The following is a 24,312-nucleotide window of genomic DNA, read 5'->3' as shown; positions in this document are numbered from 1 at the left end:
GAGGATGGACAAGGACTAAATACCTTCATACCCCGGGTATGGCGGTTAGGGTTATGGTTATGGGTTAGCGTAGATCTAACCCTAGATCCACACTCTAGTTCTACTCTAGTGTAGATCTAACTCTAGATCTTCACTCTCCTGACAAAAAAAAGGCCATCAGCGAAGTGAAGCAGAGCAATCGGTGGGCTGGGTTATATTCACATTGTTATCCTCATTCCCAAAAGGGATGAGAGACTCAGATAATATGGGAGTGGGTAACTGATCAGCTGATCAGCTCAACAGAATTGGACTCTTCCCTGGTGAATAGAACTTCCTAAAGGCGGTTGGGGACCGCTAGGTCTTTGGCAGTATGGCTGTGCCAAGGCGGTCTTAATCTCTTGTTTCCCCCTGGGAAACAGCTCAGTGTTACGGAAAAAGCACCACTAAAACATGATAAAAGAGTTATCACAGATCCAGGCAAAGATTTGAATGGACAAGAAGTCGAAGCTATGTTCGTTCCATTCACCACTGACCATCCATTAACCCTTCTCTCCCCAGGTTGTGGAGGTACTTTGTCTGGGACTGGGCAGTTCCGCTCTCCCTACCACCCCAATGCCTATCCCCACAACAAGGTCTGTGAGTGGGTCATTAACCAGCCAGAGGGCTATGTGGTCACCCTCAACTTCCTGTCATTTGACGTAGAGGGAGGCTCCTGCAGTTTTGACTCAGTTGAGGTAAACGAAAAACAGCCACACCATTCTTCTTCTTCTTCTCCTTCTTCTTCTTATAACTATTATTATTATTTATTTATTTTTGGTGTGGATGGTGTCTCCGTGCACAGACATCCACATGAATATATGGATGGATGAAGAGAACTGGGTGGACAGAGAGAGATAGATAGATGGATGGATGGATAATGGATAGATAATGGATGGAGATGATCAGTTATGAAGGTGCATGTTTCCTCCTTCCTCCAGGTGAGGGATGGCTCCACGTCCAGTTCTCCTCTGCTGGGGACATTTTGTGGTGTTGAGATCCCCCCCCGGCTCCAGTCCACTCAGAGATCTATGTACATCCGCTTCAAGACAGACTCCTCTGTGAGCAACAATGGCTTTGAAGCAGCCTATGGCTCTGCCTTGGAGGGTGAGAGAAGTACCAATATTAAGCAAAGATTTAAGCCTCTGATTGCCTTCCTACTTTAGGTTAGAAACACATCTCCTGTATCTCACCACCGATAATGTTTATTAGCAAAAATAGTAACAAACTGTTGTAGCACACAGCTTTTATCCTTCGGCTTTTACATTTTTAATGTGATTTAATTGGGTTTCTGTTGGTGTTTTTCGGTCTTCTTTAGTTCCATTCTGATCGTTTTAATTTGAAATACGCTTTAGTATATTTACAGGTGTGCCTGGTTGATATGTTCTCTTCTTTTTTTGTGCATTATGACTTTCAGTCATGATCAAATTTAACATCCTACTGTGGCAAGTATAACATCAATCAGCAAGAAGCACAAGCGTCATACAGTGTTCAAAAAAATCTAAATTAACAGGACTCATCTCAAACAGTCGTCTTTGAGTCTGACCGAAGATAACCACTGAAAGACAAATCCCTGTAGTCAGCTCCATTCACCGTAGAAAGAGCATGAGATGTGGCTGAAAGCTTGCAAACTTCGGCTGGAGGGCTCCCCTCCTTGCAACTTTGACTTTGTCGAGATCAGGTAAGGATGGGATGCTGTGCCACTGTTTCCATGGCTCATTGTCCCAAAAAATGTCCCATTGGACCGAAAGATTGTTTGTCCGACATCCTGTCATACCAAAAACAAACGTGCATCCCCCTACTGAGTGGACATATGATCTGAGAGTTTTTTTATATGCATAACATAGAGTTAAGTCTATGAACGACTTTTACTTTTTTAAACATTCAGTACCTTTGAGAAACTTCTAGTTTAAATATAAAAAAATGTATGTCCTCCCTCCTTTAATCAAAATCCTTATATTTGCACTTGCAATTTTCACTCCATTTCCCTGTACATGCCATGATGTAGTGATTCTGTCACTAAAATTATCGTCAAACAGTATGTTGAAAATGGCAACAAAGGTGTTGGCAGGCAGCAAGTGGGCAGTTTTGCTTTATAGACTAAAGAGATTGAATTATGCATAGTAGTTAATGTGCTGAAACATGCAAACTGGGCCATGTTCTACTTGCCATTAATGCTAAGAATCTACAAAAAATACTAATATTTATCTACATGCCAGTGGCACTGTCTGGCAATTTTCAAAAGTCTACCGATCTCTAAAGTTGACCAGTTGTCCTGTTTGTCCTGTACCAGGCTGTGGGGATACCCTGACCAGTCCTTCGGGCACCATCACAAGCCCTGGGCACCCCAACAACTACCCCCACGGTGCCAACTGTACCTGGTACATCAGTGTCACCCCAGGCAACCTGGTTCGCCTGTCGTTTGACTCCTTCAACCTAGAGTACCACGCCAACTGTAACTTTGATTACCTGGAGGTGTACGACAATGGCACTGTGCAGACGGGAAACAAGATTGGCAGGTACATGACACACACACATGCACGCACGCACACACGCACGCACACACGCACGCACACATGCACGCACACACACACACACACACACACACACACACACACACACACACACACACACACACACACACACACACACACAGGATGAAGCTCCAAATTCACTCAGAATCCAACATTGTGGCACCTTGTGGATCCTTTACTTATGTAAAAGTAATAATACCACACTGTAAAAATACTCTGTTGCAAGTAGAAGTCCTATATTGAAAATGTTACTTAAGTAAAAGTATGTAAGTATCATCAGGAAAAAGAAAAAGTACTCAATGCACAGAAATACTCGCATCTTAGAATCTGGAAAAGATCAAAACAGTTGTGTCAATCAACTAGGGCTGCAGCTATCGATTATTTTAGTAATCGAGTATTCTACCGATTATTCCATCGATTAATCGAGTAATCGGATAAGAAATACTTAGTAAGAAATACTTAGTAAACAGCAATAGTAAATATTTATTATTGCTAGTGTACTAAAAAAAAAAGGAAACCTGTCTTTTGTATATATACAAGGCAAAAAGTTTTATTGCCAAATTCCAACTACATTTTTGGTGGCCCAAATGTTAATATTTTTCACCCCCTTCCCCTTCTTGCCACTGGCTCTTTGCACTGGATATGCAAAAGAGCTGTTCACTAAGCCCAGGTAAATGTGACTGTACAAAGCTTACAGCAGGGCTATTCAACTACACTGTTCTGGGGGACACATTTTAAGAAGGCTAATACTGAGTGAGGAGAAAGAATAAAGAATGCAGACATCACCGGCATGATGATGTCATTCACATGCATATTAAGTGGCCATGCTGGGGGGAGGAGCTGGTTTATCTCAAGCCCCCAGGAAGAGCGCCGAGTCTAAAAGCCACCATGGGCTTAGCGGATAACGGTGGTACTGTACCCCATGGCCCAGAAAGACTTTTCACATAGACTTTGCGTGGCGAAAGAAACGTCTATATTTCAGTGGATAATTTGTTTCTGGGTATATCAACTTACCAGCCCGAACACTGAAAGGGTCCTTGTTTAAAACGTTACGTTTTTAACATTTTTAACATTCACTAGAAGCGAATCCAGAATTATTAAATTTGGCATGATGAACGCGCATAGTGGATGCGAGTAGAGCCGCGGGACTGCGCCCGCCCGCTCACATGACTGTTCTCCCGAGCTCATGTAGCTAGCTATAATAATGGATATAGCTAATGGTTGTAATTCACCATGTGTTCTATTAATACGTCCATGGTATTATCTTATGAAGTCATGATACATCCCAGGGATGTATATATGTAGCTGCTGTAAAGCCTGTTAGCTACGTGGATGTAACGTCATTAGCGTTTCCCAAACTGGCGGGCTATCGGCTAGCTAGCTAGTTGCTAACATCAGGGGTAGCTAGCATGGCTGTATTAAGATCTATACATAGCTAGCTATATGCCTATATAACGTTACTACAGACATAGTGATTACATCGCCTTGGTTCTCTCTTATGGTACATCCGAGGGCCGTATGCTGTAAAGCTTGTAACGTGGATGAGAGCTGAAGCCATGGATGAGCTTTGTTCACGAAACTGCAGGCTAACAGCTAGCTAGCGCTAGTTAGTAGGTAGCTAGCTAGTAGCACAACATAATTATTAAATCTCCTTGGTTGTCTAGCTAAATACATCTATCGTTTATTTAGCTAAGCATGTAAACGATCGGGAACAACGAAAACAATGTTTAACGTTAGTGAATATTTTAGACAATGAAAACGGCGAGTTCATGAGTTCGCCACTTGTAAGAGACACGACAGAGAAGCTCATGAACGCGCATGTTGCTACCGGTTGCTACGACAACGCAAACAAATTGTTAGTGCGCATGCCCATCGTGAGCCAACCAGCGTTATGGGCCAACAGTGCGGAAGAGCCGAGCTCCATGTTTGCTTTATGCAAGGGGGTAAGCTTCTCCTCGGACCGCGAACCTCCTATGGCGCCATTTTAATGCTACAAAGCGATCACCCCCGTTAGCATCCCATTGACTGCCATTCATTTTGACGTCACTTTGACAGAGAATAACTTTACATCTGAAGAGTTTAAAGACTCTATTTGTCCATTGTTTATTTCTAAAGAAACACGACAATGTATGAAAGGCTCCATTACCTTGTTACCTCACGTTATGGCTCCGTAGCAGACGTTTTTGTAAAAATAGGCTAACGATTGTGTCATAACCACGCGACTTACTGTCGCATAGTAGAGGAATTACCGTATAGTACAGGAGAAGCGCGCAGGCAGTTTCGTCTCACATTAGCTGTTTAAGTGTAATTACTAATGTTAACTATCATTTTAGTGATCAATAATTAGCCTGTGTCCATGTTATCTCCTTACATATACCTACGCTCTCCGTCTCTGCTAGATTGGAATGATTGAGATTTCTCTTGGCACAGCTACCAGAAGACTTACAACTTTCAGACACGTTGCTCACGGCACATTTACGTCGTCTCTCTCAGTTGGAGGCTGCGCAGTAACGCTCAGCGCTCACCGGAAAAGTGCTTCTAACGGCCTTCACTGGTCTCCGTCCAGAGCAGCGGGATCTGTTGGTCCATTCTTATATACAGTCTATGGCTTTATGCGCTTTTGAGCACTCTCATTGGAACGTACGGGGCTTCCCGCCGAACACTGTATCCAGTTCTCTTAATACATCCATGGTTTATCTCCAGCAGCAGCTAAGTTTCCAAAGATTAGTAGCAAACTAATAAACAGTTAGACTACAAACCGACAGCTTTCGTTTTAGCTTGTTGGTAAAACATGGCTATTTGCAGAGTAGCATGCTGTTGGCTAGTTGTGTAAAACAGCGCGGTGGACAAGAGCAGCAGACGTTAGTTAGCTACCTTGTGTCGGGTTCGCTCCGTGGAATGGATGAGTAGACTGGATGTTTTCTACAAAGATGATGTAGTAGCATGTTTGCAGCTTAAAATGATCCCACACTTTCTGTCGTTTTCTCTCGCCTGTCTCTTCTCTTAGACCCTCGCTATTTTCGTCTTCATTCATTTGTAATCTGGGCCGTCAGTCTTGTGCATAGACAGTATATAAACGTCTTGTGTCTACAGAAGCGTCAACCTGTTGTGTGCACTAGTAATTATCCTCCGTGCGGAAACACAGTGAGCCGTACAATCTTAATTACATTGATTTAACGAAGCTTCGAGGCAAAGAATTTTGCTTCAAGGATTTTTTGTAATCGAATTATTCGAGTTATTCGAGGAATCGTTTCAGCCCTACAATCAACTAAGTGTTTAATTGTCTAATCATTTCAGTTGTACTTATAGGCCTGTATATCGTTAGCTAGTTTAATTTATAATAAAACATCAAATTCTGCCACTGTGTGTGTGTGTGTTAAGTGTAAGAGTAAAAAAATTACATTACATTATTTATAATAAGTTTATTTGATTCACAGCTGCTACATATAGTGTTTTGACCTTGACAACCCAACTGCATTTTACCGCAAACTTGCGACTAGTTAACTTTCTAAAGCAGGCACAATCGCTTGTTTGCTAAGAGTCGGGTCGGGACTCCAACATTAACACACTGACAACATTATATTCAGAATATTTTTATAGCACTTTTTAATGTGTGATTGTGTAAAGGTGTGAATTTCGCCAGCCGTCTTCTCTCGTATTCATGGAAACAGACGCTGTGTGCACGGAGGGGAGGGGAGGGGAGGGGAGGGGCTGTGTGTGTGTGTGTGTGTGTGTGTGTGTGTGTGTGTGTGTGTGTGTGTGTGTGTGTGTGTGCGTGCACACATACTGTATGTATACTTTTATATGGTGAGTTAGGAGATTTGTGTTCTTTGCAGGTACTGTGGGCGTTCAGTGCCTCCATCCATCACCAGCACTGACAGCATGCTCACCCTGCTGTTTGTGTCGGACTCAAGTTTAGTCACCGAAGGATTCTCTGCCAGATATGTCTCAATCAATGCCACCACAGGTACACAGAAGATTGTCTTTTTTTTCATTTTTTTATGAATATATTTCAGACCAGCCCTGACCAACAAGACTACAACTCACAGGCTCAGATTCCACTACACAATTTAACTAGTTCAGTTGCAAAGCCACACCTGTCCCAGAACTGGTGGTGGAATATTTAGATAATGATGTAACCTGTGGCATAATAAAACTCCCAAGCCGTGTGTGCATCCATTTGAATTGGGTATTTAAATTGAAGATATTTAGGCAGATGTAAACAGCAGTTAATTAAGCTTTAACAGTAGAACTTGAAAGGTGTGTATCACTTCTTCGTCAATGAGAATGTTCAGACTGACATTAGTACTACACTCAAAATATTCAGCCTTCTTATTCATTACATAGTGAGACCACTGTGTTAGCACAGGGGGGCACCTGGCACAAAATAATGCAGGGTCATCCAGGAAAAAAAAAAAAAACCCTGATAATTCCATAAATCTTACAAGATGCCTAGTAGTATGAAGTATAACGCGGTAAAAAAAATAACGCAGATTAACCTATTCCATATTGACGTTTGACCCGGAGCCGTTCTAGCCACCATTCACCTGTAAAATGAAGGAGGGAGACGAGAATGTGCTGCCTGGATCATTAATTGGAACATTTACTTGTAAAAATCTTCAACCTGCCAACCCTGGCTACCGAATTCTGGTGCCACTGATATGTCTGCACTTCTCTCTGGTGCTCTGAAGACAATACAGGCAACACAAACACCGCTGCACGTGACGCTAGTTAACACTATACTCGACAGCAGCTAACGTTAGCCTACCGCTAGCTAGTAGCTGGATTAAACACAGTTAAAATGCTGACAGCTAACGCTAAACGGTGTAAAGTTTGACTGTGTTTTACTGTAGAAGATTCAACACGTAACAATCTGCTGCTGCCATCGGAAAAACAACACAGACGGTGCGTTCAATGAAACTGGTAAACTACAGCCTCGTGGTGCATTTTAAGTTATTGTAAATGTCCTTTTCCCATCTGGTGGTTGTTTTTGTCGTTCAACAGCAATTTACTAGTGAAATAAGTTATTGTTATTGTTATACATTATTATTAAATCATTTAATTTTGACCATATGGCCTTAGCAATAAACAAGCCTTTTTTAATGTCACTGACTGTTGTTTAGTACCCTTTTTTCTTTCTTTTCTTTTTTTACTTTCTTAAAAAGTATCGGTTCAGGCACCGTTAATTATGTATGCGATTCATTTCGATTAATTAATCACAGAGTATGTAATTAATTAGATTACATTTTTTAATCGATTGACACCCCTAATGATAATATATGATATACTTATATGAGTATGAAGTATGAAGTTTGACATGAAGTGTAATGCAATGTGATAGATAGGGTTGTAGTAGTATGAGCATACACAGTCGGCCTCATGCAAGAACCTTTTTCATATTCTTATCCATAATCTCTGACTTTTTTCTTTTTTTTAGCACTTTATTTTTGCGAATTTTCCATTTATCAAACAATACAGTACACTGACATATCGTTTATCTGTGTTTTTTGCCCCCAACGGCTCCTTCCAGGCAGCGCTGCCTGGAAGGCACTAGGATTAGGCACTGGTTATGGTTAGGGTTAAGGTTAAAGTTAGGGTTAGGTGCCTTGAAGGCAGCGGTCGCAGCGCTGCCTGGAAGGAGCAGTTGGGGGCAAAAAACACCATCGAGCTGACATATCACCCCATGTCATAAAAAAGAATAAAGAAGATGAGTAATACCAGGTAGAGAACAAAAGCAAAAATACCTAAACGACAGCAACATCTCAAACAGACAGATCACAAAAAAATAAATAAAAAAGGACCAAATAAAGCGAAACAAAAACACAACAACCACGTGCATCCAAGTCTGTTTAAGCAAGTAGAACAGATTACCAATAAATGCATGATTTTATAGTTCCAGGCCGGGTAAATTATTCACATAGTTTATTAATGGGTCCCAGGTTTTGTAAAATCACTTAGTTGCACTTGATTTTTTTCTAGCTTGACGTTCATCAATCTCGGACGTTTTGTGCAGTTTTCCAAGTCATACAGTATATTTTTTTAATTTGGATAAAATGAAAACGCAGTACTCCGAATACAAGGTTGTGCTTAAACCTCCTGTTGTCCTCAGGTCAAATTTGACCCATTTTCAAAAAGTTTCTCTATCAGAAATTTTGGGTTTCTTTCAACCGAATTTTCAAAAGAAATAACCTGGATGGTTCCCTACAATGCTCTTCACAAGTAAAATAAATGATCAGTCCATTACTTTCATTGAATTTGGGTGTTTAATTAAATTTTATAGCATTTGTAAAAAAAAAAAAGAAGATAAAAGAACGTGGGGAAAAACACAAAAATGTCAAAAGGCACAGAAAAAATCATTTGGAAAAAAGTGACAAAAAAACTTGGATAAAAGTGACAAAAAACACTGAAAAAAGGACAAAAACATTGGTGGAAAGGCAACAAAAGTGTCGAAAAAGACGACCAAAACGTTGAAATTTTTTTACAATTTTGACCCAGAAGAACAAAAAAAAGTTGCATGGTCGACAGGAACACAAGGGTTAAACCTCTCTCTCTCTCTCTCTCTCTCTCCCTCCCATCAGAATGTGGTGAGACTTTCACCTCCTCTACAGGGTCCTTCAGTTCACCCAACTTCCCTGCCAACTACCCTAACAACAGAGACTGCATCTTCAAGATCATTGTGGAAGTCAACATGCAGATCATGCTGAACTTTAGCGACTTTCAGCTGGAAGGCTCCCCTCCTTCGTGCAACTTTGACTTTGTCGAGATCAGGTAAGGATGACATAAAGTTGTAGAATTTGACTATCTTTGGTATGCTATGCCACTGTTCCCATGGCTCATAATTCCCGAAGCTCAGAGTGTCCAAAAAAATGTCCCATTGGACCGAAAAATTTGTCCGTACAGCCTGTTGTCCCAAAAACGTGCATTCCCTGGCTAATTATTATGCAGAATGACGTCATCAGACCTTCCAGATAAGGTTTAGGCACGCCCAAACTCTGCCTTTGATTGTCTGACCCTGATATTATATATACACTAACCTTAACCAATCTCACTCCTCATGCCTAATCTTTCGAGGCAGCGTATAATAATTAGCCATGTGCTTTTGTTAGGGAGAGTGTGTAGCGAAAACGGCCCTTTGGGGCAATGCATGTTTGTTTTCTGGATAACAGGCTGTCAGACAAATGGGCTTTCATCCATTGGTCTGAAATGACAGCCTGCCAAGCAGAGAATCTAGATGGTAAAAGTGTAATGCCTGCGTGCTGTCGCTTAAAAATTAAACCCAGACTTGGCAGGCTAGATGCGTCTTGCAGGATGATTACACAGCAAGAAAGAGTGGCTTCAGATTAGCATATCCCATACTGTAACACATTAGAGCAGGGATCTTCAACTAGGGCATCCTCAGAGTCAATGCAGGGGGACCTCCAAATTATTGTTAAGTCTTAACATGAATCCAACATATTATTAGCAGATATAAATCCCCATTGATGATAGGCTTACTGGCCTATAGGTAAGGTAGTCACTAAGGTAGCCATCCACAGATACAGTCAATCCTAAGGATTCACTGTGCCAGATGTATGTTTAACATTAAAACATGATTTATAAAATCATGCCAAAAATGATTAGGCTATTTTAATAGCTTAATATTCTATGAAAAAAAAGGTATGTTTAAAGGCTTTAGGTCGCCCTATACATTATTGTAGGCCCAGTTTATTATGCAACTTCATTTTATACAATATGAGTAGTAGGGGGTCCCCGCTCCGACTCTCTCTTTCAGTTGGCTTACTTCCCATACATATGTGACTAAAGTTCCTCCACAGACATTTTAGTTAGATTATTAGTTTGTACGGGTGTATTAGGGAAGGACTGATTTCAAAGAGTCTAGCTACAGAATCGAGGAGGAAGAGCAAATCAGTTTTTCATTTGGATTTCGCCACACATCTAAATCGTGATAATCCTGATCATGTTTCCTGCTCCAAAAAGACAATGTTAATGTCTGAAGTGACAGCAAAGTTAGTGTTGCAGGGAACCAAGCAGACTGGGAGAAAATAATGACTTCAATCAAGCGGTTGTTGTGTCTTTCTTTATTCAATATGGCCACTTCCATTCTGAACTTCCACCGACTTTTGCAGGGACGGGGGCTACGAGACATCTCCCTTGATTGGTAGGTTCTGTGCTTCCCAAGGGCCTCCAGTTCTGGTCTCCCATAGCAATCGTCTTTGGGTTAGATTCCGCTCGGATTACAGCGCCACGTATCGTGGATTCACTGCCCACTGGGATGGCACACAGACTGGTGAGTGAGCACTGTTTTTTTTTATGTTTGATAGCGTCTCTTTCCAAATTACAAGCATGGACATTTCTTATGTTAACTTCTTGGCTTGCTGAACAAGCTAGGGGAACAAATGTTCACCAGGGGAAAGTACACCGTTTATGTCAGTTTGCATTATATTAGAGATGTTCCGATACCGATACCAGTATCGGAAAAGCCTCCAATACTGCCTAGAATGCTAGTATCGGTTTTGGCGAGAACTGGAGTTTATGCACGGATTCGATACCATGCAATTTAGCACTGAAGAAAATCTACTTCAAAGTAGTTTATTTACGTTCTTTTTCCGTTATGACTCGCTGTCAAACTGGATAATAAAAGAAAGTTCTACAGTGTTCATTGTTTGTGTTTGTTCATGTTTCACAAAGAGTTTAACAACAAGGACAGCAATCATATCACATCCATACAGGGATATTAGTATACAACTGTTAAAACATAATAGAATATATGTATTTTTTTAACACACTCATATCGGATCGGTTGTCGGTATCAGCTGATATGCAAGTAAGGGGTGGTGATGGCACAGTGGATATGACACATGCTTTAGGATTCTGGGTTCGATTCCCACTGCGATACATCAACCAATGTGTCCCTGAACAAGACACTTAACCCATAGTTGCTCCAGAGGCCTGCAACCTCTGATATATACTGTATAGCAACTGTAAGTTGCTTCGGATAAAAAGCGTCGGCTAAATGACATGACGTTTAACAGCAAGTTCAGGTATCAGAATCTGTCTCAGGAAGGCAAAAATGGCATCAGAACATCTCTAGTGTGCATGCTAGGTAATCCACAAGTCAGCTGTATAACCTGAATAGCTTACGCTGACCTTACACCAAATGGCTTTTAAGCGATTCCACTGTCGCAGACTAATTTCCAATATCTGAATGAAATCCTGAGAGTCTTGTTAGAGTTGGGGTGCTCCTGTTGTCTCAATCGTTTGGTGTAAGATGGTCATAAAACTCAGTTCCAGTCAGTCTTTCTCCTGTCTGGACGTTCAGACAAAATCAAACATTGTTTGACGTTATCCTAAATTTATAGTCTTGGTAGTGTAGTTAAATCATGTGAACATTGTCAACAACCAATGGGTGCTCTCCCTCCAGCACCAAACAGGAAGCAGCAAACGGCTAGAGCCAGTGTTGTTTATTGTTTCTATGGTGCCGCGCTAAGTGAAGTACATCATCCAATGGGAGTTTAACCGATGGATAAACACAGACCTCCGGGTACTGGAGACATTCATCTGCATGTACGGCAGAACAGAACATGCAAACTTTCCCTTAAGTTACCAGCTAACGCTAGCAGTGGCTAGCTAGCGTGGTTAAATCTTTCAAAATGAATCTAGTTGTAGTCTTGCAATGTGACCCTGCAAGATCCCCAGTCTTTACATGTTATAACAGTCTAGATGTGAGATGATTGTCTTTAGATGTGAGATGGTGTCATACTTTAGTCCATTAAAAGTCTGTTCAAAGTCTCCTAGTGGATGGTAGGCAGTTTATGCTTAGAGGCATGGTTCTCCACTTCTAACAAACCACTGTTTGTCCAAGCTATATTAAACACGCATTCTACACCTGTAGACCTGGTAGTACCTGCTCATTTGATTTCATTCCTATTCCCCAGGCTGCGGCGGGATGTTGACAACTGCGTCTGGAGGGTTTTCCTCCCCTAACTACCCCTTGCCCTACCACCCTAACGCTGAGTGCTACTGGAGCATCAGGACCAGCCAGGGCAGCCAGCTCCTCCTCTCCTTCTCTGATTTCCACCTGGAGTCCAGCTCCTCCTGCTCTTTTGATTACCTGGCTGTGAGTACTGTACCTCACAGTGTGTGGTGTGCACTATGCATGTTTTTGTTGTTGTGATAAACAATTTTTTTAAACTTTTTCTTTTAACAACAAAAAACATACAACTCGCAACATGAACGTGCCAAATTATCTCTTTACACATTGCTCTAGAAAAAATGTGGGGGTCACTATAGAAAGCTGAGTTTTTCTGAACATTTTGACATGAAACCCATGGGGATCAGTTATATGCAAACACCCTAAATTTAAGAAGATATGTGAAAATGCCCTTAGATCTCAGTGCATTCACGGTGCATTCAAGTGCACCTTGTAAACTCTGAGAAACTCAAACTGTCGTTGCCAAGTACCCTTCTGCCATCTAGTGGCTTTTATTGTGGCATTGCCGTCACTGTTGCTAAAAAAAGTTTGAATCCAAAATCATATAGAATTGTGGATTTGGAGAATCATGACACCCCTAATAAATACAATTCCTGGCACAAATGTAAGTACTAAAAGGCTTGATTCAGGGTGGCAAGAAGTTAAAACACCTTTAGATTTCAGCTCAACGCTTTTTAAGGGTGTTCTAACAAGAACGGCACTATAAAAAACAGCAGTGAGTCCACTGTAATCAAGAAAATACCAGTGTAGCTTTAACTTGAAGAGGTACCCTGTGCAGTAAAACCAGGGTTTTGACCACTTGTAGCACTATGGAGCACACATTTGTGGTGTTTGGTGTTTTAAACCCCCAACGTTGTCTTCCAGGCAACGCTGCCTGGAAGGCACTAGGATTAGGCAATGGTTAAGGTTAGGGTTAGGTGCCTTGAAGTCGATGGTTGCAGCGCTGCCTTGAAGTCGATGTTGGGGGCTTAAAACACCATCGAGCCACATTTGTCAGGATCCTGTGGGTGTGCTTGTTGAATGTGCACACATCTGTATGTGGGTGACCCAGTAAGTACACAGTCCTTTTGGTTTCACACGATTCCACCAACAGTTGGTGACGCTAACATGCAGGTTGATTGTCTGATTTTAGTATACTTTTAAATATGACCTTATATATGTACTGAGTCACCAGAATCTCCAAAGTCTTTTGCATTTTGTTTGTTTGTTTCTTCCTTTTTGCTAATGCAATCGAACAATCATTAAAGTAATTTTTCTTGTTTCCCTTCTTGCAACACTGTGTGTGTGTGTGTGTGTGTGTGTGTGTGTGTGTGTGTGTGTGTGTGCGTGCGTGCGTGCGTGCGTGCGTGTGTGTGACTCTGTATGTGTGTGTATGACTCTGTGTGTGTGTTTGTGTGTGTGTGCGTGCATGTGTGTGACTGTGTGTGTGTGCGTGCATGTGTGTGACTGTGTGTGTGTGTGTGTGCATGTGTGTATGTGTGTGACTGTATGTGTGTGTGTGTGTGTGTGTGTGTGTGCACACGTGCGTGCGTGTGTGTGTGTGCGTGTGTGTTTGTGCATGTGTGTGTGTGTGTGTGTGTGTTGGTTCAGGTGTATGATGGTAACAGCAGCAGTTCTCCAGAGCTGGCCAAGTTGTGTGGCAGTCAACTGCCCAGCACCATCAACTCTACCAGCAGTCAGCTCTACGTCAAGCTACGCACTGACAGCATCATCAGCGCAGGAGGCTTCCTGGCATCGTACACCTCAAGTACAAAAACACACACACACACACACACACACACACAGTGAACTGGGGTTTAATTTACTCAAACATAATATACATTTTTGTTTATCAAATTGTCAGACATAACAGGTAAATAAATGCAAAGATTTATGTAAAATTAAGTAACACAGACTCTTGCTTTACTGTACGCGGACCGGTAATTCTGAGCCAGGAAAAACCCTATATGGTTGTGTTTGTTTTCAGATTGCCGCGGCGTGCTTATTTCAGGCCGACACAGAGGAGTGGTGGAGTCACTGAACTTTCCCAACGACTACCCAGCCAACTCAGAGTGCAGCTGGACCATCCAGGCCAGCAGTGGAAACACCGTCAACTACACCTTCACCTCCTTCCAGCTGGAGGCTACCTCCAGTTCCTGTGCCTATGACTACATCAAGGTACTCAGATGCACACTATTCAGGCTGTTCTCATCAACAATTCGTACATATCGCCTAGTAAAGCAATGCACTGTAATCCGTATGTAATCCACATATTTACTGCTGTATGCACCACATGTATTGCTGATGTATGAGACCCGAAGCACCACGTTGGGAGTAGGCCTGGGTATCGTTCAAAAATGTTTGATATCGGTACCAATACCAATTAGCCTGACAAGCCAGACCCACATCAAGATGTTGGGTCTGGGAACTCACAATTGGCAGGGCTCAATCCGAGGGGCGGGATAAACGGTTGTCTTTCAGATTCCCTCTGCACTCATAGCCAACCAGAGCAACGCTAGTTGATAGATTAAACTTTTGCCGTATCCGGTCGGCAAAACTCCGAACACATCTTCCTTTTTTAAGAATGACTTCAGTGCCGTAAAGCCGATTCGAAAGACCGCTGTTCGCCAGCAGCAGCAGCCATCTTCTTTGGTTTCAAGTAGCATGGAATTCACGCGGAACCGTCGCAACTCTGCCGTCATTATGTTAAGCCCGCCCATCGACTCTATACACGATGTGATTGGCCTTACTAGAGTTTGGTTTTTCCAGCTCGCAAGCCAACGGAGAGTTGCTAGACGACCCTGGCTATAAATTACATTTGCTGCCGCTAGGGTGCGTTTAGATTTTTAGGCTAGATACCAATACCATGACTTTGATACCGGTTCCTAAACGATCCTTTTTTCGATACCAATTTTATAAAACAAGAAGCTGTTTACCACATTATTGATGATTATGTATCTAATTAATCCCATTGTAAAACAATATTTTGTGAAAGCAACAATTGTCATCCCCACAATATCGTCGCAATATCGATATTGATGTAATTGGTCAAGAATATCGTGATATCTGATTTTGTCCATATCGCCCAGCCCTACAGCTGATTTCTTCCAAATGTCTGATCTATAGAGAAACACTGAAGATTAGTTACCATTAGGTCCCGACTGATCCTGGCACGGTGTCGGGAGATTTCAATAATGTATGAAGTTGACCAGACTCGCCCAACGTCATATTGTTCTGATGGTTCTTGATTGTTGTCACTGTCGCTTTTGTTCAAAGTGGCTAGACATACTGAAAGGAACACCTGCAACATACGCAGTACAATTAAATACATCTTTCCGTAGTGCACTTAAAAATCTTCCATTTTTAAAACCCTAGCTCAGATGTCCCACGTTCAATGTTGTCATAGTATTATACTGTTAGGTGTTCCTGTTATTTCTTGTCAACCCATAATATACGGATACATTTTTTGTGACTATGCATTAGGGCTGCACAATATATTGTTTTTTTACCGTCATCGCAATATCAACAGACGCACACATCGCGAAAGGCTGCAACATATCGCGATATACACACAAGAAAATATCAGCAGAAAACTGCACTTTAGAATGTTATTCTTTTTTTAGGTGTCAATGTTCAATTTGTTCAATAAAAGAAAGTTGGAAATGATTTCCTTTCATTTGATTGAATCCAACAAGCAGTTTGTTGTATTTTAGCAGAACACTGAAAGCAGCAGAACTGAGAACACTTTAATATGTGTTTATTTATCGCAAGTAATATCGTTATCGCGATGTTCAACAACGTTATCGCATATATTTCTCATATCGTGCAGCCCTACTCTGTATAACACTCTGCACTCATGCCACTTCCTCCCAATGTTACTGTCCTAGCTCTTTAATGGGCCAAACGCGCAAGCCCCTCTGATTGGTACCTACTGTGGAGCCACGGGCCCCCCGGCCAACACCACCACAAACTCAGCTCTCACCGTCGTGTTCCGATCAGACGGCTCTGTGTCCATGCCAGGCTTCCAGATGATGTGGTACCAGAATGGTAAGGACATGATTGTTGTGGATTTTTGCTTTGACATGCATAGCAGTTATTCTTGAGTTGCTGCATCCGGAGCTAGCGCCGCCCAGGGGCGATTCTAGGATCAGAGCTTTAAGGGTGCCTGGAGCCCTTATAACGTAATGTTTTTTTTTAAACGTTATTCTACTGTGCTGACTGTGCGTTTTAACATCATTTTGGAGCATCATGATAGGGGAAACACTGAATTATGTAACTAGAAAGACACCAACAAATCTGAGAGAGCTTCCTTTAAGCTGAGCCACAGGGCCATTACTACAAAGGTGAGGTGGTATTACATATGAAATTAGATATATATATATATATATATATATATATATATATATATATCTATGGAAAAGCAGACATTTCCAAAATGCAGTATCAATAACCTTTGAAAATTAGAGATTAATGTGATTTTGACTAATGGCTGACAAGCACTATTTTCTGAAAATGGCCCCGAATGTTTTTCAGAATTATCTAGGCGTCTAGATTCTGGGTTTATTCCTAGAGCAGAACTCCTTAGCTCACAATAGATTCACACAGGCTATTTATTTATTTTTTTAGCAGTTATTTTTTAGGGGTGCCAGGATCAAGTTAGGGCTAAAACAACTAAATCTAAATCAACAGGGCTAAAATCACCCCTGGTGCCAAGATGATTGTGATTGGTTTGAAGAAATGCAAATAAACCCACAGCGTTTTTTTCTCCTATCCCAGAATGCATCTGTGGTGTAGCCAGACCATACTCCACAGTGCTGTGGAGACAGGTCTGGCAATGCAAGACTAGGTTTTAGGTGACGTTTTTACACACTTGGTTAGAACAATTTGAAGCCAACTCTTTATACCCCCTCACATGCTGTGTGTCCCTGCAGGTTGTGGTGGGGACCTCTCTGGTCCCAGTGGCTCCTTCAACAGCCCCGGCTACCCCAACAGGTATCCAGAAAACAGGGAGTGCATCTGGTATATCAGCACGTCAGCTGGCAGCAGCATCACCCTCACTATCCATGAGTTTGATGTGGAGTTCCACCAAAACTGCAACTACGATGTGCTGGAAGTAAGATATGGACCTGTCTGTGTTAGGGATGTCATGAGAACCACCACTTCGGTACCAAGTCCGTACGTATGAAAACATGACGCTACCGGGGATGCAATTCTTCCACGGAGGCAGTACACGCCGCTGTCTGCCACTTAAAGCAACACCAAAGATTCTTTTGTACCTTGTTTCCAAAATCGTTTCAGTGGTTCATCAACTCGTAACAGGGTGAACGGCACTTCTGCATTCGCTTTGCAGCCCTCTATCGGCTATAACCGCACTATGCAACTTTGCCAGATCGGATAGCAGATCTGTATTTCAAATGAGACATAATGAGACATTACGACAGCGGTAATGGACAATTCCGAAAGAAGACCAAAGAGGAAAAGTGCTTTGGTGTTGCTTTAATGCTTGAGAAGAAGAAGAAATGGCAATTGGCTCAGAAAACAGAATAGCGCCTCATGTCCGTGCACGTTGCTCACTGAAGGCTTGACCCATCAGCAGTCAGCCTCTGGCTTTGCTGTAACAGTACATCTACACTAGTCTATATCGGCGACGTTCCACTCCCGGGATTTTTCGGGTCCTGCTCGAAATTCTGCCGGATGTCCCTCATTTCGGCTGGATGTCCATCACCTTCCTCTTTCTTTGTGTTGGCGTTCTAAACTCTGGTGGATTTATGAGGACTATGGTTAACTGCTCCTCAGATCTCTGCAGGGTAAATCCAGACAGCTAGCTAGACTATCTGTCCAATCGGTATGTTACAAGATATTTTTTTGGGCATTTTAGGCCTTTATTGGACAGGACAGCTTAGACACAAAAGGGGGGGGAGAGGTAGAATGACATGCAGCAAAGGGCTGTGAGTTGGAACTGAACCTGTGTGGCCACCGCGTAGAGGCATGAGCCTCTGCATATGTGCGCATGCTCTACCAACTGAGCTACCCAGGCACATGTTCCACCAAAACAGGTTTAGTGATGGTGATTTCGGGGCTGTTTCATGTTAAACAAAAAGGATCTTACTCTTTAAAGGTGCAGTAGGTAAGCCTTATAAAACTAACTTTCTGTCATATTTGCTGAAACTGACCCTATGTTCCAGTAGAACTACATGAAACAGGTAATTTACCAGGCACCACCTACAGCCTGTAGTGCGATTTGAAAAAATCCACCGCTCCCTGTTCTGATGCACCAATCAGGGCCAGGGGGGGTGTCTAACTACTTGTCAGTCACTGCTCATGCACACGCATTCATTCTCCCTTGTGGGGGGAGGGGCTTAGGAGACCGTTTTGGGCTTTAGCAGAAAGGGGGGAGGGACTGAGAAGTTGTTGATGTTCAAATTCTTTGGCAAAGTCCTGGATCTTTGCAATCCTACCTACAGCACCTTTAACAAAATATCTATCTCTGAAGGGATCCTTTCCATAATGTTGTCAGACACTTATAATATTAATCTAAGCCTGTCAGCGGCAAATCAGAATCAGAATCAGAATCAGAAAGGGCTTTATTGCCAAGTACGTTGCACATACGAGGAATTTGTCATGGTGCGTTGGAGCATGTCACACATACAAATATAAGAAGGATAAAAAGATATAAACAATATAAGTATAAACATATACACACAGTACGTATTAATAACGATAAAATAAATTTAAATAAATAGTAAAATAAGTTAAACAGTAGTGAAAAGGGACGCTACAGCAGAGTAGGTACAGTGGCATGAGGAGCCAGAGGTGGGGTGTGGAGAGAGTCAGGATGGATTCCGAGCCTTGTTTAGAAGGCTAGTGGCGGAGGGGAAAAAACTGTTTATGTGGCATGAGGTTTTGGTCCTAATGGACCTCATCCTCCTGCCAGAGGGGAGTGGCTCAAAGAGCTTGTGTCCGGGGTGGGAGGGGTCAGCCACAATCTTTCCAGCACGCTTCAGTCCTGGTGGCGTATAGGTCCTGGAGCGGCGGCAGATTGCAGCCAATCACCTTCTCAGCTGACCGAATGACACGCTGCAGCCTGCCCTTGTCCTTGGCAGTGGCAGCAGCGTACCAGATGGTGATGGAGGATGTGAGGATGGACTCAATGATGGCTGTGTAAAAGTGCACAAACAGGATCCTAGCGTAGGTTCCTGCGGAGTCCAGGTGCCGGAGGATGTAGTGGAGGGCCAGGTTGACTGCATCGTCTACAGACCTATTGGCTCTGTAGGCAAACTGCAGGGGGTCCAGGAGGGGGTCGGTGAGGTCTTTGAGGTGTGAAAGCACAAGGCGCTCAAAGGACTTCATAACTACAGAGGTCAGGGCGACGGGTCTGAAGTCATTAAGTCCTGTGGTCCTTGGCTTCTTGGGGACAGGGATTATGGTTGAGGTCTTGAAGCAGGCTGGCACGTGACATGTCTCCAGTGAGGTGTTAAAAATGTCTGTGAACACTGGAGACAGCTGGTCAGCGCAGTGCTTCAAGCTGGATGGGGAGACAGCATCCGGTCCAGCAGCTTTCCTTGGATTCTGTCTCCTGAACAGTCTGTTGACGTCCCTCTCGTGAATGGAGAGAGTCGTCACTGAGGTGGGAGGGGGGGTGGAGGTGGAGGGGACCTTTAAGGAGGGCATTGGTGGGGGGGCCCAGGACCCTGCTGAGGTGGGCGAGGTGGAGGTGATGCACAGTGGCTGTAGCTGTAGGGAGGTGTCGTGGGGGATGGTGTCAGGACTGTCCTTTTGTCTTTCAAATCGACAGTAGAACTCGTTCAGGTCATTGGCTAGGTGTCGGTCATTGAAGGAGTGGGGGGTTTTAGGCTTGAAGTTGGTGATCTGCCTAAGTCCTTTCCAGACAGTCGCAGAGTCATTAGCTGAGAACTGGCGTTGGAGCTTCTCAGAGTACCGATGTTTAGCCTCCTTCACTGCCTTGCTAAATTTGTACTTTGACTCTTTAAATCTGTCTTTGTCCCCACTCCTGAACGCCTCTTCCTTAGCCAGCCTTAACCTTCTGAGTTTGGCTGTGAACCAGGGTTTGTCATTGTTGTAACTCACCCTGGTGCTTGATGGAACACAGCAGTCCTCACAGAAGCTGATGTATGACGTCACAGCCTCTGTGTACTCATCCAGACTGTGGGTAGCAGTCCTGAATACATCCCAGTCAGTACAATCCAAACACGACTGGAGATCCTCCACAGCTACACTGGTCCACTTCCTTGATGTCCTCGCTACAGGTTTGCAGAGCTTTAGTTTCTGCCTGTAGGCGGGGATCAGGTGGACCATGACGTGGTCAGAGTGCCCCAGTGCAGCACGGGGGACGGCGTGATAAGCATCCCTGACTGTGGTGTAACAGTGATCCAGAATGTTCTCCTCTCTGGTCGGGCATTTAATATGTTGACTATATTTAGGGAGTTCATGAGTGAGGTTCCCTTTATTAAAGTCACCAAGGACAATAACTAGGGAGTCCGGGTTGGTCCGCTCCACACACAGTATCTGGTCGGCAAGCATGCGCTGCGCGTCCTGCACGTTGGCCTGCGGTGAGATGTAAACACCGACCAGAATGAATGAATGGAACTCACGGGGTGAATAAAAAGGCTTACAGTTTATGGTGAAATACTCCAGGTCAGGAGAACAATACTGCTGGATCACTGTCACGTCGTTGCACCAACCGCTGTTGATGTAGAAACAGATTCCTCCACCTTTAGTTTTGCCGGAGAGAGCCGTGTCTCTGTCCGCTCTGAAAAGCTGGAAGCCTGCCAGCTGCAGCGCAGAGTCCGGTATTAATCCACAGAGCCACGTCTCCGTGAAGCACAAAACAGCAGATGAAGAAAAGTCCCTGTTTCCCCTCAACAGCAGTTGTAATTCCTCCACTTTGTTGGGCAGAGAGCGCACGTTAGAGAGGAATATTCCAGGTAACGGTGTGCGTGATCCTCGCTGGCGGAGACGCACCAGCGCACCGGCCCGTTTCCCTCTCCTCCGGCGTTTCTCTGCGTGAGCAAAGGTGAGCGCACCTTTGACCAGAATGTCCAAAATTTCCAGTGAAGGGAGAAGAAAAGTGGGAAATAAGTCTGCTGGTGTTGTTGCCCTGAAGTTCACGAGCTCTTCACTTGTGAATGAGATACGGGTACCATCGCAAGAAACAAAGTTAAAACACAAAACAAAACAAAACAGAGCGCTCCAACACACCGTGTCGCCATTCTGCGGCGCCATCTTGGCGGAACTTTTAGTGGACTTTTAGTGGACCGAGATTGACGGTGCAATTCCCCGAGTGGTTACTGTTCAGTCTGTATCGAGGCTGCCGGCTGCAGCCGTCGTGCTTAATGCTAATTTCAAAAATGTTTGTACCCATCGGTGACTTAGACACAAAAACATGGGAAACTACGGTCCAGGTTGAAAAATACCAAAGTTACCCTTTATTGAATGATGTTTTAGTGTAAAATGGATTATTTTTGAAACAGTGAACAACATAGTCCGATACAGTCCCATATTAAGGCATGTTCTACGACTTCAAATTATAAATCTAATTTAAAGACCCTTTTTTTCTCTTTCGCTTTTATCGAAGTCTGAGGCTGCTTGGCTTCTGTCAAGTCATCTCCTGAGCTGTCTTTTTATTCCCTATACTGTTATTTAAGCCATTCCAGATTTACTTTTTCTGACGTTGGTTTCATCATGCAAGTTGTTTTTTATTACATTTTGTGTTGTTGTGTTTGTTATGTACTTTTTTTTATTCATGTAGCCTGCTGCTGTTTATCTGTGAATCGAGGCAGACTTCACCCCATCTGCCCTGGTTGTAGAGCACTTTGGGTCAGCTTATGCTGTTTTAAATGTGCTATATAAATAAAGATGACCTGACCGTTTGACTTCTCCTCAGGTGTACGGAGGCCCGGACCTGTTGGCCCCCCGGCTGGCCCAGCTGTGCAGCACCACATCCAGCCCCATGCAAGTCTCCAGCACCGGCAACCTGCTCACAGTGCGCTTCAAGTCTGACGCCTACGTCAGCGGCCGAGGTTTCAATGCCAGCTGGGCTGAAGTTCAGGGAGGTGGGTGGACTTCATTGAGTGCATGCCCATATGCCAGTATCAAAGATTCAAGATTTGTATTTGCCATTTGTGCATACACCAAACACTCCAGGCACATAGATTCTTGTACAGACTCAGAGTCAAGTAAAAAGAGTTAAGGGCAAAGAAAAGCATACCAAGTAAAATAAAAAATGATTATATAGTAAAATAAAATAAGACAAAAAAACTGACTGTTAGATAGATAGATAGATAGATAGATAGATAGATGACTTTATTAATCCCCAGCGGGGAAATTAAGGTGTTACAACATAAAACACTACTATTAATACAGTACAATACAATAAACTACGATACAATCACAACACAAATGCACTTAAAAAGGAGGGATACAAATACAAATACAGTGGGAATGTATTGCACAGTAAAGATCTTTACAATGTGATATAATTTTTCAATGTGAAGAGAATAGAAGCAATAAATACATAGGCGTAGGGGATATGTCGTCCGTCAAACAAAACCTACACCCTTGAATAAATATATAGAGGTTATAAACACTATCCTAAGGGTAATGGGTCTGCGATATCTATACACTATTTCATACACTATATACCATAGCACGCAATATTAGAGGCTGTGTATGGCTATCATCAGGGGGTAAGAGTGCTTAACATAGCTTGACAATTTTATTTTTTATGATACATGAGTTTGGGGTTTTTCCTTCATAAAGGGAATTGTTGGCTCCCTCCGAAGAGCTTTCAGCCAGCCCCAAAGGGAAATCACTAGTACCAAAATGATAAGCATTGAGAATGAAAATAGCAATTAAAATGGGTTTAAGAGCAATTTACTAAACAACCGTTGAACAAGCAGAAGTTAAATTTAAATACGAGCGCTAATCTCAGTTTTATGTCCAGAGTCAGGCTGTATACCAGACTCTCCCGGTGATTTATTTAAATATTAATATAATTTTTTTTAACCAGTTATGTTAATTGGGGCTTCATGCAGGCATAATGTACATTTTTGTACAATCTTTTTAGTACCAACTTCCTTCTTGGTGGGGTGGTAGGAAAGATTATGAATTTGGAAACTTTGATAGTTTCAAATTTGTTTTTTCTAACTTACCGAAGCCTCATATTAGCTTCAGCTGAACGTAACTTTACCCCCCCCCCACCCCCATCACTTACATTGGAATCACGTTAAAAAGGGACCTCTTTCCAGCTAGTATGGACAGGAGGAAGAAAATTCAGTGACAAAAAAACTATTTTAATATATAAATGGGCATTTTATGTATTGTTGTAAGATGAACAAAAAAAAAAAACATTTTTAGTTCTACTTTAAGCATTTCAGTGAACATCATCCCTTCCAAAGCCTTTAATTGTGAAACATTTGCAGGAATGTGTTTCCCTATAGTACTTCAAATGTTGCTGTTGCTATCTTGTGGCAGGTGTATGTTACTACATAATGCAATTTGGCTGGGATATAAACACACATACACCCACAGTTACTGACACAGGACAATAACTTAAGATGAGTGATCCGGAATGACAAAGGGGGTGAAAATAGCAAGATTATGTTGTTGAATAGAATAAATTAAAGTGAAATTTCAAACTCCCCAAAGAAGCTTTACATAGCCCCACATACTGTAGGCTTAGTTGACAGTGGGCATGGGCCGGTATGAGATTCTGACGGTATGATAACCTTCAGCAAAAATACATCACGGTTCCACGGTATTGCGGTATTGCAA

At 42.7% G+C, this 24,312-nt stretch overlaps 1 protein-coding gene across 2 annotated transcripts in view; it reads left to right on the top strand.

The window, feature by feature from the left end:
* Positions 1-24,312, top strand: part of cubn (cubilin (intrinsic factor-cobalamin receptor)) — a 143,487-nt gene that overhangs the window by 36,856 nt on the left and 82,319 nt on the right. For both annotated transcript variants that reach the window (XM_031300163.2, XM_035998238.1), the window contains exons 19-30: positions 538-713; positions 957-1,122; positions 2,309-2,534; positions 6,386-6,516; positions 9,128-9,317; positions 10,676-10,836; positions 12,485-12,666; positions 14,131-14,287; positions 14,507-14,697; positions 16,407-16,566; positions 17,451-17,632; positions 22,424-22,592. In XM_031300163.2, the coding sequence (XP_031156023.1) occupies positions 538-713; positions 957-1,122; positions 2,309-2,534; positions 6,386-6,516; positions 9,128-9,317; positions 10,676-10,836; positions 12,485-12,666; positions 14,131-14,287; positions 14,507-14,697; positions 16,407-16,566; positions 17,451-17,632; positions 22,424-22,592 (2,091 nt within the window). The remainder of the gene's footprint in view (positions 1-537; positions 714-956; positions 1,123-2,308; positions 2,535-6,385; positions 6,517-9,127; positions 9,318-10,675; positions 10,837-12,484; positions 12,667-14,130; positions 14,288-14,506; positions 14,698-16,406; positions 16,567-17,450; positions 17,633-22,423; positions 22,593-24,312) is intronic.

This window comes from Sander lucioperca, chromosome 23 (genome assembly GCF_008315115.2).
Source record: "Sander lucioperca isolate FBNREF2018 chromosome 23, SLUC_FBN_1.2, whole genome shotgun sequence".
Lineage (NCBI taxonomy): Eukaryota > Metazoa > Chordata > Actinopteri > Perciformes > Percidae > Sander > Sander lucioperca.
Note: the sequence above shows the minus strand (reverse complement) of the source record. Positions and strands in the feature narration are given on the sequence as shown.